General features: G+C 40.0%; 1 protein-coding gene across 4 annotated transcripts in view; it reads left to right on the top strand.

Moving 5' to 3' along the window:
- The window catches only part of BTBD7 (BTB domain containing 7), a 113,176-nt gene that overhangs the window by 36,831 nt on the left and 61,410 nt on the right, over positions 1–14,935 (top strand). For all 4 annotated transcript variants that reach the window (XM_017857914.1, XM_017857916.1, XM_017857915.1 and 1 more), the window contains 2 exons: positions 10,043–10,230; positions 11,282–12,361. In XM_017857914.1, coding sequence (XP_017713403.1) covers positions 10,149–10,230; positions 11,282–12,361 — 1,162 coding nt within the window. In that variant the 5' untranslated portion in view covers positions 10,043–10,148. The remainder of the gene's footprint in view (positions 1–10,042; positions 10,231–11,281; positions 12,362–14,935) is intronic.

The following is a 14,935-nucleotide window of genomic DNA, read 5'->3' as shown; positions in this document are numbered from 1 at the left end:
TNCTGTTTGCTTAAAGCGCAGTATTGGGGTGGGAGTTACCCGATTTTCCAGGTGTTGTGTGTCTCAGTTCCCCTGGCTAGGAAAAGGGATTCCCTTCCCCCTTGCGCTTCTCAGGTGAGGCAATGCGTCGCCCTGCTTCAGCTCTCGCTGGTCAGGCTGCAGCAGCTGACCAGCATCGATTGTCCAGCACTCCCTAGTGAGATGACCCCAGTACCTCAGTTGAAAATGCAGAAATCACCAGTCTTCTGTGTCGCTCGCGCTGGGAGTTGGAGACTGGAGCTGTTCCTATTCGGCCATCTTGCTCCGCCCTTTTTTTTTTTTTTTAAGAAATTTTGTTTGTTTATTTTTATTATTTTATTTATTTATTTATTTTTTTGGAGACAGAGTCTTGCTCTGTTGCCCAGGCTGGAGTGTGGTGGCATGATCTCAGCTCACTGCGACCTCCGCCTCCTGGGTTCAAGTGATTCTCCTGCCTTAGCCTCCCGAGTAGCTGGGACTACAGGCACCCGCCATCACGCCTGGCTAAGTTTTGTATTTTTAGTGGAGACAGAGTTTCACCATATTGGCCAGGCTGGTCTCAAACTCCTGACTTTGTGATCCACCCGCCTTGGCCTTCCAGAGTGCTGGGATCACAGGCGTGAGTCAGCGTGCCTTGCCTTCTTATTTATTTTTTAGTAGAAACAGGGTCTCACTAGGTTTCCCAGGCTGGTCTCGGAACTCCTGGGCTCAAGTGATCCTCCCACCTCAGCCTCCCAAAGTTCTGGGATTACAGATGTGAGCCACCACGCCTGGCCTTCTTTCTTTCTTATTTTATTATTTTTTTGAGACACAACCTCACTCTGTCACCCAGGCTGGAGTAAAGTGACGTGGTCTCTGCTCACTGCCACCTCTGCCTCCTGAGTTCAAGCAATTATTTTGTCTCAGCCTCCTGAGTAGCTGGGATTATAGCCGCGTGCCACCACGCCTGGCTAATTTTTGTATTTTTAGTAGAGATGGGATTTCACCATGTTAGTCAGGCTGGTCTCGAACTCCTGACCTCATGATCTGCCTGCCTCGGCCTCCCAAAGTGCTGGAATTACAGGCGTGAGCCACCGCGCCTGGCCCTTTGTTTCTTTTAAAACTTTGTTTTATTTTGTTTTGTTTATTCTTATTTATTTATTTATTTTTTGAGACAGAGTCTTGCTCTGTCGCCCAGGCTGGAGTGCAGTGGCGTGATCTTGGCTCACTGCAAGCTCCATCTCCTTGGTTTGCGCCATTCTCCTGCCTCAGCTTCCTGAGTAGCTGGGACTACAGGTTCCTGCCACCTCGCCCGGCTAATTTTTTGTATTTTTAGTAGAGACAGGGTTTCACCATGTTAGCCAGGATGGTCTTGATCTCCTGACCTCATGATCCGTCCGCCTCTGCCCATAGTGTTGGGATTACAGGCGTGAGCCACTGCGTCCGGCCCAAAACTTTGTTTTATTTCTAAGCTACTCTGGAAATGTGAGATTTAGCTATAGGTATGACCATTCATCCCACTTTGCCTGGTCAGACCTGGTCGACACATGTTCTGGCATCCTTTCTGGTATGTACCCCTTTTCACTTTCAAGCTTCTTGGTTTGAATAATACATCATATTAAGAACAGAATGGGGCCAGGTGCGGTGGCTCATGCCTGTAATCCCAGCACTTCGGGAGGCCGAGGCGGGAAGATCACGAGGTCAGGAGATCAACACCATCCTGCCTAACACGGTGAAACCCCGTCTCTACTAAAAAATACAAAAAAATTAGCTGGGCATGGTGGCGGGTGCCTGTAGTCCCAGCTACTTGGGAAGCTGAGGCAGGAGAATGGTGTGAACCCAGAAGGCGGAGCTTGCAGTGAGCCAAGATCGCACCACTGCACTCCAGCCTGGGCAACACAGCAAGACTCCGTCTCAAAAAAAAAAAAAAAAAATAAAACAGAATAGGGATGAGGCTTGGCTTCAGCTCACCCCCACTAGCATTTTTTCATACATTCCCACTGATCACAAATCCCACACCACTGCCTCACTGGCGCTATACCCACTAATCCAGAGGCTTTAGTCATACAAAGAAAATAGCCATTCTTCTGTGCTCTCATAATGTTTAACCGTGCCTTGTGCTTAAAGAACTCCAGAAACTGGCCTTAGGAGATCCAAAATCAAACCAAGGTTGTTGAGTGTCTTACCTCTGGAAGGAATGCTGAACAATTGGTTTCCAACCTTGTTTTTGCCAGCCAGACAGACCACCAGTTAACCTATACTCAAGATAACCATCACAACCAGCCTTGCTAACCTGCATACTCTACCCCTCACATGCTTTGCCCAGCCCGGCCTGCATACCTTACCCCTGATGTCAATTCCTGCGCTTTGCCTAATAAAAAAATCCTTACTGGCTCTTCTCCGGGAACCAGTCTCTGCTGTCTGTCTCCCTTACGCTCTAGCACAGTAGGACAAGCCCCAGAATAAAAGCTTTTTCTGGGAAATCTGCTTGTCCCTTTGTTAATTTTCATTACATGGGGAGTCCAAATGCCTGTGGTCTGTAGCAGTGGTGTTACCTTAGATTTGACGGGAGTGAAGTATTAATATAGTTTTACATTTCTCCCTCATTATGGTTTTCTTTGGGTTTTTTGTTTTGTTTTAAGAAAGTCTCACTCTTTTGCCCAGGCTGGAGGGCAGTGGTGTGATCATAGCTCACCGCAGCCTCGAACTCCTGGCACAAACAATCTTCCTGCCTCAGCCTCCCAAGTAGCTAGGACCATAGGCACCTACCACTGCAACTAATTGTGTGTGTGTGTGTGTATGTATGTATATATGTAAAAATATTTTTTGGCTGGGCACAGTGACTCACGCCTGTAATCCCAGCACTTTGGGAGGCCGAGGCAGACAGATCACCTGTGGTCAGGAGTTCAATACCAGCCTGACCAACATGGTGAAACCCTGTCTTTACTAAAAATATAAAATTAGCCAGGCATGGTGGTGCATGCCCGTAATCCCAGCTACTCGGGAGCTGAGGCAGGAGAATCGCTTGAACCCAGGAGGTGGAAGTTGCAGTGAACTGAGATTGCGCTATTGCACTCCAGCCTGGGGAACAAGAATGAAATTCCGTCTCACAAAAAAAAAAAAAAAAAATTTTGTAAAGACGGTCTCACAATGTTGCCCAGGTTGGTATCTAACTCCTGACCTCAAGCAATCTTCCTGCCTCAGTCTCCCAAAGCACTGGGAATATAGACGTAATATAGACATGAGCCACTGAGCCAGGCCATTAATTGTTATTTATATTCACATTTGCCCCACATTTCTATCCTGTGCCTAAAGTCAGACTGAAAGGGAAATATGTTTAAAATGAGAAATTCAGGTGCCTTTTTTTTCCCCCTCTGTAGATTAACATTTAGTACAGAAATACCTTCCAGTTGTGCATGGTGGCTCACACCTGTAATCCCAGTACTTCAGGAAGCCAAGATGGGCAGATCACTTGAGCTCAGGAGTTCGAGACCAGTTTGAGCAACATGGCAAAACCCTGTCTCTACTAAAAAATATATATACATATAATATGTATGTGTGTGTATATATATATACACACACACACACACACACAAAATTAACCGGGCATGATGGCACATGCCTGTAGTTCCAGGTACTTAGGAGGCTGAGGTAGGAGGATTGGTTGAGCCTGGGAGGTGGAGGTTGCAGTGGGCTGTGCAGTCCTGCCTGGGCAGCACAGCAAGACCCTGTCTCAAAAAAAAGGGCTGGGCATGGTGGCTCACACCTGTAATCCCAGCACTTTGGGAGGCTGAGGTGGGTAGATCACAAGGTCAGGAGTTTGAGACCAGCCTAACCAACATGGTGAAACCCCATCTCCACTAAAAATACAAAAATTAGCTGGGCATGGTGGCACATGCCTATAATCCCAGCTACTCGGGAGGCTGGGGCAGGAAAATCACTTGAACCCAGGAGGCGTGAGCTGAGATCACGCCACTGCACTCCAGCCTAGGCGACAGAGCAAGAGTCCATCTCAAAAAAAAGTGAAGAAAGAACGAACTTCCTTCCCCATCCATATTTCCTAAATTAATAAACCGTACAACTTCATTAAATTTTTGGATCTCTGTTTCAACGTTATTATTTTACAGATACAGGAACTGAGGCTCATAGAGATTACATGTGACGTGTCCTACATACATGGTAAATTAGTGACACAGAGATAACCAAATCCTAGATACTTTAACTCCCACAGTTCTTTCTATTACATGAAGCAGTAAAAAGTGTTTCTGTGGCAAAGATCAGCATTTTCCTGAGTGTATTATGCAAGTTCATTCCTTTGTGCCCTGTGGGGGCAGCAGGACTTCTGTAGATCATGCTGAGTACTCCCTCTTTACAATGAACCTCAGCATTCTAAAGGTGCTCAAATGTCCTGAAGTAAAGAAACCTATTTGGCCTTGTTTAATCCTATATTTTCTAAACTTTGGGAAAGCTCTTTGGAAAATGCTGGCCTAAGGCTTTCTTTCTGGGGCTGGAGTGCAGGGGGTGGGTTAGGGAGGAGAAAGTTGACTTCTCTTTTTTAAAAAATGTCTCATGGGTTGTTTAGTCTCTCTTGTATTCAACATGATTCCCCGCCCCCACCCCACAGTTCTGTCTGCCGTGATCACTGGAGCTTATTTTAGTTTAAGACAGTCAGCATCATCTGATTGGGATTGATCATGTGCTATTAAGAGGGAGTCCCCCAGAATGGTGATTCTACAAAAAGGATTCATCAGTCATTTGCATCTTCTGGGCCTCTCCAAGTCCTGTAGACCTCCTCCTCCCTTCTCTCCTCTCCTTGTTCCTCTCTCCTTTACATCATACAAAGATTGGATGTCTGTAGAAGAGAGACCAGGCTTGCCTGGAGAAAACACATCGCTGGAGAGATTAGACTGAGACAAGTTCTCATTTCCAACATCTACAAGTGATGGTTTAGTAAGAAATAAATAACGTAATAGCACCATTTGACATAGGATTTTGGTTACCTGAGAAGTAGTGACATTAATCCCTGAATTAATTTTGAGAATATTTAGAAGAAATATTGCTGCAGTACTAGAACTATAGTCAGGGTTACCCATCAGGCTCTGGAACTGGGGGGACACAGGATAAACTCAAGAGTTACATCTCATCCAGGAAATCTGCCTCCTCCACTTCCCTTCCCTTCCAAGATCTGTGTTTATTTTAGTAGATAGAGCTCCAGTAGAATATATAGATGTCCCCCAATCAGTTCATCCTGAAGGGAGTTTCCATTAACCAGGAGCTAACAGGAAGAGATTTTCCCTAAATCCCAAAGACACTTGTATTTCAGGCCTCCTAAGTTCGTGAAACCCCAGCTGTCCCAGCAGCTACTACTGCTTATTGTAGCAACAAATGGCCAAACATCCTTAGCTAAGCCTCTGACTTTCCTAGTGTTTGCAACTTGTTCTTGTTTCTCCAGTGGGGCCGTTGATGTCATAAGCTCTTGTATAATTGCTTTAGAATATCTAATTTTGCTCATCATTAGAGCTTTTTAAATTTTGTTTTCTTTTTTCTTGGTGTTCTTCCCTTACCAGAGCTTTTTTTTAAAAAAGGGATTTTTGACATGGTTTAAGGATTAAACCATTGTAATACACATCAAGTATTCCTTATCTGAAATGCTTGGAACCAGAAGTGTTTCAGGTTTGGGGTTTTTTCCAATTTTGGAATATTTGTGTCTACATAATGAGATAGCTTGGTGGGGTATCCAAGTCTAAACACAAAATTCATTTATGTTTCGTACACACTTTATACACATAGCCTGAAGGTAATTTTATACAGTATTTTTAGTATAGTGCATGAAACAAAGTTTATGTACATTGAACCATCAAAAAGCAAAAAAGACAGCTCCAGAATTTTCCACTTGTGGCATCTTGTCAGCACTTGAAAAGTCTTGGATTTTGTAGCATTTCAGATTTGGGATTTTCTGATTAGGGATGCTCGGCATGTAGCATCTTGAGTCTCTACAAACAATACAAGATTCTCAGATGAAAATAATTCCATATGTGTGTGCATGCATGTACATGTTAAAGTAAGAGTAGAAAATTCTTGTCCGCTTCTCAAGATGCTTCTGATTTTTCTTCATCCGGAGGCAAGGCTCTGTTCTTCCTTGTTTTGTGCCATAAGCATACTCTGTGCTATGTTACTGAATTTACCCAGTCAATAGAAATAAGCAAAACAAACAAAAAAGAAAAATAATAATGGAACTTGAAGGTGAGAAGAGGCCTAGCCATAGAAGTGACACCATGCCGTCTTACCTTTAGAAACACTTCAATGTGATTTTCACCATCCCCCATTACACTCGGATTCCAAACTCATCTTAAAAGTCTCTCCCCACCCCTCATTTTGGTAAAGGCTTTTTATTTTACGTGATAGTTTTATTCTGGATTTTTGTTAATATATTTTAAACTTTTTTTGAGAAAGGATTGTTTGTGCTGTTTTTTGTTTTAAATGTTTACACCCTTAGTGAGATTAGGGTTTGATCTTAAATAAGGCCACAAACTTGGCCTCCAGTCCCTTATTTTCTTTGAAAGAACCGCTATAAAAGCCTGATAAGATCTTGAAGCTTCTGTGGAGCTCAGCTTTAAAACTAAGATTTGTTAGATTTAACTGGTTTTTAAGTTTGAAGTGGAATTAATGCAGGTAATTTTAGTTCCTGTTTTGCAAGACTCCTGGTCTTGACCAGGGGTTCAAGACCAGCCTGGCCAGCATGGTGAAAACCCATCTCTAGTAAAAATACAAATATTAGCCAGGCATGGTGGCACTCGCTTCTGGTCCCAGCTACTCAGGAGACTGAGGCAGGAGAATCACTTGAACCCGGGAGACGGAGGTTAAAGTGAGCCGAGATTGCACTGCTGCACTCCAGCCTGGGCGCCACAGCGAGACTCTGTCTAAATAATTAATTAATTTTCATATAAATATAGTCTATAAAAGATTATAGGAAAACACAGATGTTAGCGATATTTTTAAACATGAATTCATAAGGTTATGCTGTGTCACTAACAGAGATGAGAATAAATTCCAAATTGCAAAATTCCTGTTTTGCAAAAATTGACAACATTCGAAATGAATTATACAAAAAAGCAGCTTTTCCTACATTTCTAGTATTTAGGAATTGAAAACTGGATGTAAATTTTTTTCTCTTTCTTTCTTTCTTTTTTTTTTTGGATGGTGTGTCGCTCTTGTTGCCCAGGCTGGAGTGCAGTGGCGCGATCTCGGCTCACTGCAACCTCCACCTCCCAGGTTCAAGCAACTCTTCCTCCTCAGCCTCCCGAGTAGCTGGGATTACAGGCATGTGCCACCACACCCAGCTAATTTTTTTGTATTTTTAGTAGAGACAGGGTTTTACTGTATTGACCAGGCTGGTCTCAAACTCCTGACCTCAGGTGATCCACCTGCCTCAGCCTCCCAAAGTACTGGTATTACAGGTGTGAGCCACCATGCCCAGCCACATCAAACTTTTTCAAAGGTTTGATTGGTTACTTATCTATTTTTAGTTGAACTTTGCTGGAAGAATTACATTTTTTAACTTTTTTTTTGAGATGAAGTTAAGCTCTGTCGCGCAAACTGGAGTGCAGTGGCACTATCTCTGCAATATTTGCAAAATAATACAGTTGTCCCTCAGGATTGGTGGGGAATTGATTCCAAGACTTCTGCAGACACCAAAATCTCCAGGACCATATAAAATGGTGTACTATTTGCGTATAACCTATGCACATCCTCTGGTTAACTTTATCTGTAGATTACGTATAATGCCTAATATAATGTAAATGCTTTGTAAGCAGTTGTTATGCTGTTTTGCTTAGGGTGTTAAGAAAAAAAAGTCTACATTTTCAGTACAGCTGCAACAATTCTTTTTTTGTTCCCCAAGTGTTTTCAATCTACAGTTGGTTGAATTATGGATGCAGAACCCATGGAAAACAAAGGGCAGACCATATATTAAACCCTTTAGAATCCTTGTTGTGTAGTTCTTACAGAATGCACTGTGTATGTGTCTGGCCCCCACAGCCTTTCATACTTCCAGTAGTATTCACTGAAGTAAAGTCTAATGTCTAATGGCACTCTTCTCATAGGTAGGCAGATAAGTTTCAAATAGGAAATTTGCTCATGTATGATTTGATTAGAGTTACTGCTACTTTTCATAATATCTGTATCTAGTTAGTAAGTTTCCCAGTCTTATCCTGAACACTGTAAGTAGTAATTATATGCTTAGATAAAGTAAATTTTCATGGCTGGTACAATGGCTCACCCCTATCATCCCAGCAGGGATTATAGGAGGCCAAGGAGGGCAGATCGCTTGAGACCAGGAGTTCAAGACCAGCCTGGCCAACATGGTGAAAACCCATCTTTACTAAAAATACAAATATTAGCCAGACGTGGTGGCACTCACCTCTAGTCCCAGCTACTCAGGAGGCTGAGACAGGCGAATTGCTTGAACCCAGGAGACTGGAACTTAAAGTGAGCCAAGATTGCACCACTGCACTCCAGCCAGAGCGAGACTCCATCGAAATAATTAATTAATTAATTTTCATATAAATATAGTCAGTAAAAGATTGTAGGAAAACACAAATGTTAGCAATATTTTTAAACATGAATTCATAAGGTTATGCTGTATCACTAACAGAGATGAAAATAAATTCCAAGCATCTTGACTCAGTTCTGTTTCTAGCAGAGCTTTTGTGATAATTTGTGTATGTGTTTTTCACTGTATTTGTTAAAACACTTCATTCTTCATTATAAGGCTAGGTTAACTGCCTGCTGGTTTCTTAACAATTCCAATAATAGATTTAAATGACGTTTTCCCTTCTTTTTTTTTTTTTTTTTGAGACGGAGTCTCGCTCTGTCGCCCAGGCTGGAGTGCAGTGGCCGGATCTCAGCTCACTGCAAGCTCCGCCTCCTGGGTTCACGCCATTCTCCTGCCTCAGCCTCCCGAATAGCTGGGACTACAGGCGCCCGCCGCCTCGCCCGGCTAGTTTTTTGTATTTTTTAGTAGAGACGGGGTTTCACCGTGTTAGCCAGGATGGTCTCGATCTCCTGACCTTGTGATCCGCCCGTCTGGGCTTCCCAAAGTGCTGGGATTACAGGCTTGAGCCACCGCGCCCAGCCCGTTTTCCCTTCTTAAACCCATTACCCCATTTAGTCAGATAGATTTTATGTATCCAGATGGTGTAAAGATTTAGAAGTATTTCCATTAATCTTGTTCTCTCTTAGATTTTTTTTGCGTATATCTCTTGCTAGCAGCTCTGAGAGTTAAGTTTCCATGTTCAGAATTTAATCTATGATTGTTAGAATTACCTCTTATTGCTACTGTCCTGTCCATTTAAATCATCGTATCAGATAATAGAAAGCAGAATTTTTGTTTCAAGGCTTTATGGGGCGAATAGATAAAATTTTTTGTTTTGTGTCTCTTGCCATGTGTATAATAACTTCTTTCAAAATTACCATAGAACAAGTAGCTTACATATATTTGGCTTCAATTGTCCACCTTTCCTCCCACCTCTTTTAGTAAAATGCCTAATTATACAGATTAAAGATTGATTTTTTAGCAACTTTAAGGCAGAAAAACAACAAACTAATCAATTATGTGTTCTTTGTATGTGCAGTACCAGTATTGACCTCTTAAATGTTTGTAAGTTGCTTACAATGTTAGATAATAATGAATGGTGGTTGCCTCTAAGGATTTAAAGCAAAAATTAAAACATTTATTTTCAGTCCAAATACTTTTCCCTGTGTTTTCAAATACTCTTCCTGTAACTATATATTTAAATTGGCCTGATATGTTACTTTTTACTGATTTAGAAAGTATATAATTGGTACATTTTATGGCTCAAATTGCAGCTAACACAGATTCATAATTCAAGCTTAAAGATTTACATTTTATGAAAATTTGACATGTGAATTTGACAACGTGTTGTTATTTGTGAATGAAAGCAGTTTTCAGTAGTTTTTTTTAAAAACTGTGTGATCTGAGATACACTTGAAAAAATGAATTAAATTATTTTTGTTTCATATCAAGAAATGGATGAAAAGAGGCTGCTGGATCCAGGGTTGAAGGTTCATAAAGGCCTCTGGGATTATACTCTGAAGAACCCGCAGACGGAATGCCTGAGTGACTGAAGAAAATGGGTGCTAATGCATCTAATTATCCTCATTCATGTTCCCCGAGGGTAGGGGGAAATTCACAGGCCCAACAGACTTTTATAGGTAACTTTCAGTTTTTCTAACTTCATTTTCTTTTGTGACTATAATAGAGTTGTGTTTTCGGTAGTCTCTGTAGATGACAAAAGAAGTGAGCTGTAGTTATTATAATAATTCTGCAGCATCTAGATTTTTTTCCCCAACAAATGTAAATCTTAAATCTGGCTTATCTTAAACAAACTGCTTGTAGCACAGTTGAGCTTTTCTGTGTTTTAACCATAATTGCCAATTACCCTAGGCAAACTAGCCATCTTCATTGGTGTGAAAAGAGTGAAGTACGTATTTCCTGTGTCCTGTATTTCCTGTGTCCCGTTTCTTTTATTTTGCCCATACAAATGCAGACTTGTGTAATTAAGAAGAAGAAACATTTTACAATTATATACAAGTAATATTCTTAATTTACAACTCTGCCTACTTTTCATTCCTAAAAAACCCATGATTAAGATCTATGACAAATGTCCTTTGATAGCCAGGGAACGAAAGACTGTTTTTAAAAAAATTTAGACTAATTTGCCCTGTTTGTCCCTATTTCTTATTTAATATAAAAAATGTAGGCTAGTCACGATGGCTCACACCTGTAATCCCAGCACTTCAGGAGGCCAAGGCAGGAAGATTGCATGAGACCAGGACAGGAGTTCAAGACCAGCCTGGGCAACATTAGTGAGACCCTATCTCTACCAAAAAAAAAAAAATTTTTTTTTTTAATTAGCCAGGCATGGTGGCATGCGCCTATACTCCCAGCATCTTGGGAAGCTGAGGGTGGGGAGAATCCCTTGAGCCCAAGAGTTTGAGGCTGCAGTGAGCTATGATCTTGCCACTGCACTCCAGCTTGGGCAACAGAGTGAGACTCCACCTCTAAAAGTGAAATTGAATTAAACTGAAAACTAAAATGAGTTATTTGAACTTTTTATCTTCCTTTATAAAAAACAAATGCAATTTTGAGTGGTTCAGTAATGTCTGCTTACAGAGTTTTCAGCATGAAAATGTTAAAGTAAACGTTGAAAATGAATGTTAAGAAAAAAGAAACAAATTTTTATTTGTTTAATTTTCTTCTTAGGGACATCATCCTATTCTCAGCAAGGCTATGGTTGCGAATCAAAATTGTATAGCCTTGACCATGGCCATGAGAAACCACAAGACAAAAAAAAGAGAACCTCTGGCCTTGCCACCCTCAAAAAGAAGTTTATTAAGCGTCGGAAATCTAATAGGTCTGCCGATCATGCCAAGCAGATGCGAGAACTCCTCTCTGGGTGGGATGTTAGAGATGTCAATGCATTAGTGGAGGAATATGAGGGAACGTCAGCATTAAAGGAGCTTTCTCTACAAGCCAGTTTGGCTAGACCAGAAGCCCGGACATTGCAGAAAGATATGGCTGATCTTTATGAGTACAAGTATTGTACTGATGTAGACTTAATATTTCAAGAAACTTGTTTTCCTGTTCATCGTGCCATTTTGGCAGCAAGGTGTCCATTTTTTAAAACACTGCTTTCTTCCTCACCTGAGTATGGGGCAGAGATAATAATGGACATCAATACAGCTGGTATTGATATGCCCATGTTTTCTGCTTTGTTACACTACCTTTATACAGGAGAGTTTGGAATGGAGGACTCAAGGTTTCAAAATGTCGATATCCTTGTTCAGCTTAGTGAAGAATTTGGAACACCAAATTCCCTTGATGTAGATATGCGTGGACTCTTTGATTACATGTGTTATTATGATGTCGTCCTTAGTTTTTCTTCAGACTCGGAACTGGTTGAAGCTTTTGGTGGAAATCAGAACTGTTTAGATGAAGAGCTCAAAGCCCACAAGGCTGTTATTTCTGCACGGTCCCCATTTTTTCGAAATTTATTACAAAGGAGGATACGAACTGGTGAAGAAATCACAGACCGAACTTTGAGGACTCCCACAAGAATTATATTAGATGAGTCCATTATACCAAAAAAATATGCAAAAGTGATATTACACTGTATGTATACCGACGTGGTGGACCTCTCTGTTTTGCACTGTAGCCCCTCTGTGGGGAGTCTCAGTGAAGTTCAGGCTCTCGTCGCAGGGAAGCCAAACATGACCAGGGCAGAAGAAGCCATGGAACTTTACCACATAGCACTGTTCTTGGAATTTAACATGCTTGCACAAGGTATGAAGTTCTGGTTTTTAATTCTGATTTCTAGAATTATGTATTGATCTTCCAAATTGAAAACACAACTAGTATATTCTATGATTTCAGTGTTTGGGATGTTACAGGGTCAGTTTTTTTGGACCTTCATTTATGACATCTGAGACAGATTGAGGGTCAGTATTAATGTGGTTCTTTATTTACTATTAAAATCAAGCATTCAATACTAGTGATTTAAGAGCATTAAATGAGACTTGAGGTTCTTTCTTCCCTAATGTAAGATGATAGGTATGGGAATATATAATTACCAACCTACACCCTCTCCAGCCGAGCTTTGAAAGAGCCCAGTTTCCCACATTTTGAGTCTCATATTTATGTTCAGTACCTTGTTGATGTTTAAATGTTTGGATAAGAATAAAAGTTTGTTACAAAAATGAAGATAGTCACATTTAGATACGAATTTAGTTGAATCAGAATTGGGCAGGGCTTCTGATTTAAATTTTAAAATATTCTTATCTTATTTTTAGATTCAACTTGTACATCAAGCCACAGCCTACAGCATGTAAAACACAGTTAGCACTAGATTCATGTGCCTTCTTCATTTAATTTAAACTGAAAATTTTTAAAATTAGGACAGCACATTTTTTATGTTATAGGCAAACAAATTCATGAAAGTTACATTAAAAGATGTATATATCTGTTGGTAAATGTTAGAATCTTAACATTTCAGAGCTGGAGAGAGACCTTTTGTAGGAGAGCAAAGGCAGTTTGCTGTTTTGACAGTGCATTCTTAGCTTTCTGTGACCATATATTAAAAGAAAATATGCTATGTGACAGGAGACTGCTTGAGATTTTTAATTTAGCTAATGCATATTAGCTAAAAGAATGTTAGAAGTTGCCAGTTAGAAGAGAATATTAATGGTCTCAGTAAGAGACATGAATTTAAATACGGAAAGCTAAATACTGAACTTGAAAATAATATGTATTATATGTTTAAGTCAGCCTATCAATAGGGCTTTGAGAAATTGAAAAATAGCCCCAGTTAAATAACAACATTAAGCCAGTCTCAGTGGTATGTGGTTGTAGTTCCATCTACTTGGGAGGCTGAGGCAGGAAGATCACTTGAGGTCAGGAGTTCAGGGCTGCAATGAGCTGAGATCATACCTGTGAACAGCTACTGCACTCTATTCTGGGCAACATAGTGAGAATTCAGCTCTATTTTTTAAAAATCTTAGTAATAAAATGGGAAGTTATATAGAAGAAGACATTGAATAAACATGAGTGGGAAAATGCTGAGATTTCTTTTACATAAAGAATCTTTTAAAACCTTACTTTACCATAATCCTTTTATAATAGATGTTTTATTTTATTACGACAATCAAAATGTCATTAAAACATTTTATTAGTTTAGAGTAAGAATTATATCAGTCATAGACTATTTAAATGTCAAACTGTAGGAAAATATGTTATCAAAATAGAGTAGCAGTTTAAGCTGCTGTTTTTTTCTATAAAACCAAATTTGTCAGAAAATGCTTCTACAGAAAAATTTGAAGTTTGCTATATTACCAAAGAGATACAATAATCTCTATTTTCTGAAAATATTTTTATTTTTGATGGCTTTTAATAAGAAACAGAATTATATATACTTTGTATGAGAAAACATTCTTTAATATATGTTTTTTAAGTTTTGTTTGTTTGTTTTTAAAGACGGAGTGTTGCTCTTGTCACCCAGGCTGAAGTGCAATGGCGCAATTTTGGCTCACTGCAACCTCCGCTTCCTGGGTTCAAGTGATTATCCTGCCTCAGCCTTGTGAGTAGCTGGGATTACAGGCTCCTGCCACCATGCCCAGCTAATTTCTGTATTTTTAGTAGAGACAGAGTTTTACTGTATTGACCAGGCTGGTCTCAAACTCCTAACCACAGGTGATCCACTCGCCTCGGCCTCCCAAAGTGCTGGGATTACAGGCGTGAGCCACCGCACCTTGCAGGTTTTTTTAAAGTTTTAGATGCAAAGTAAAATCGTCAGCCAAGTCTAAGATCTTTGGTAATACTTGATTGTTTATCTAGAGTTTATCTTGAGTTAATTTCTTTTTTTTTTTAGTGTTTAGCTAAAAGTTATATTTTATCCAGTGTATTTAAAGACATAAAATAATACTTTTTGCATTACCTAATCTTGTTACTTAAAGCAAGCAAAAAAAAAAATCTTGTGTATAAATATTCCCTTAAATGTGGATATACATGCTCTTCTTTTCCCTTTGTTACTCAAAATAGAATTTGAGTTATTTTGTTTTGTTTTTTGTAACCCATGTAGGGCATATCTTTCCCCATACCCATGAAACTTTCATATTAAGGTTTATAAAAGACTATAACTTTAACATAATTTTTAACCTCATTTCCATAGGAAGAAGAATATTAGGTCACTTGAGGTAGGATTTTATACCATAAAGCTCAAGAGTTCAGGTTCTAGAACCAGACAAACTGGGTTTCAGTTCTTCTCTACTATGTCTTCATTTGACCTTAACCAAGTCACATAGCCTAAGCCCCTCTTTTCTCGTTTGTAAAATGAGGATAGTAAACCCTCTAAGCTATGATGAT

This window comes from Rhinopithecus bieti, unplaced genomic scaffold, assembly GCF_001698545.2.
Source record: "Rhinopithecus bieti isolate Rb0 unplaced genomic scaffold, ASM169854v2 scaffold_41913, whole genome shotgun sequence".
Lineage (NCBI taxonomy): Eukaryota > Metazoa > Chordata > Mammalia > Primates > Cercopithecidae > Rhinopithecus > Rhinopithecus bieti.
The sequence above is the reverse complement of the archived record's forward strand: the minus strand, read 5'-3'. Positions and strand labels throughout refer to the sequence as shown.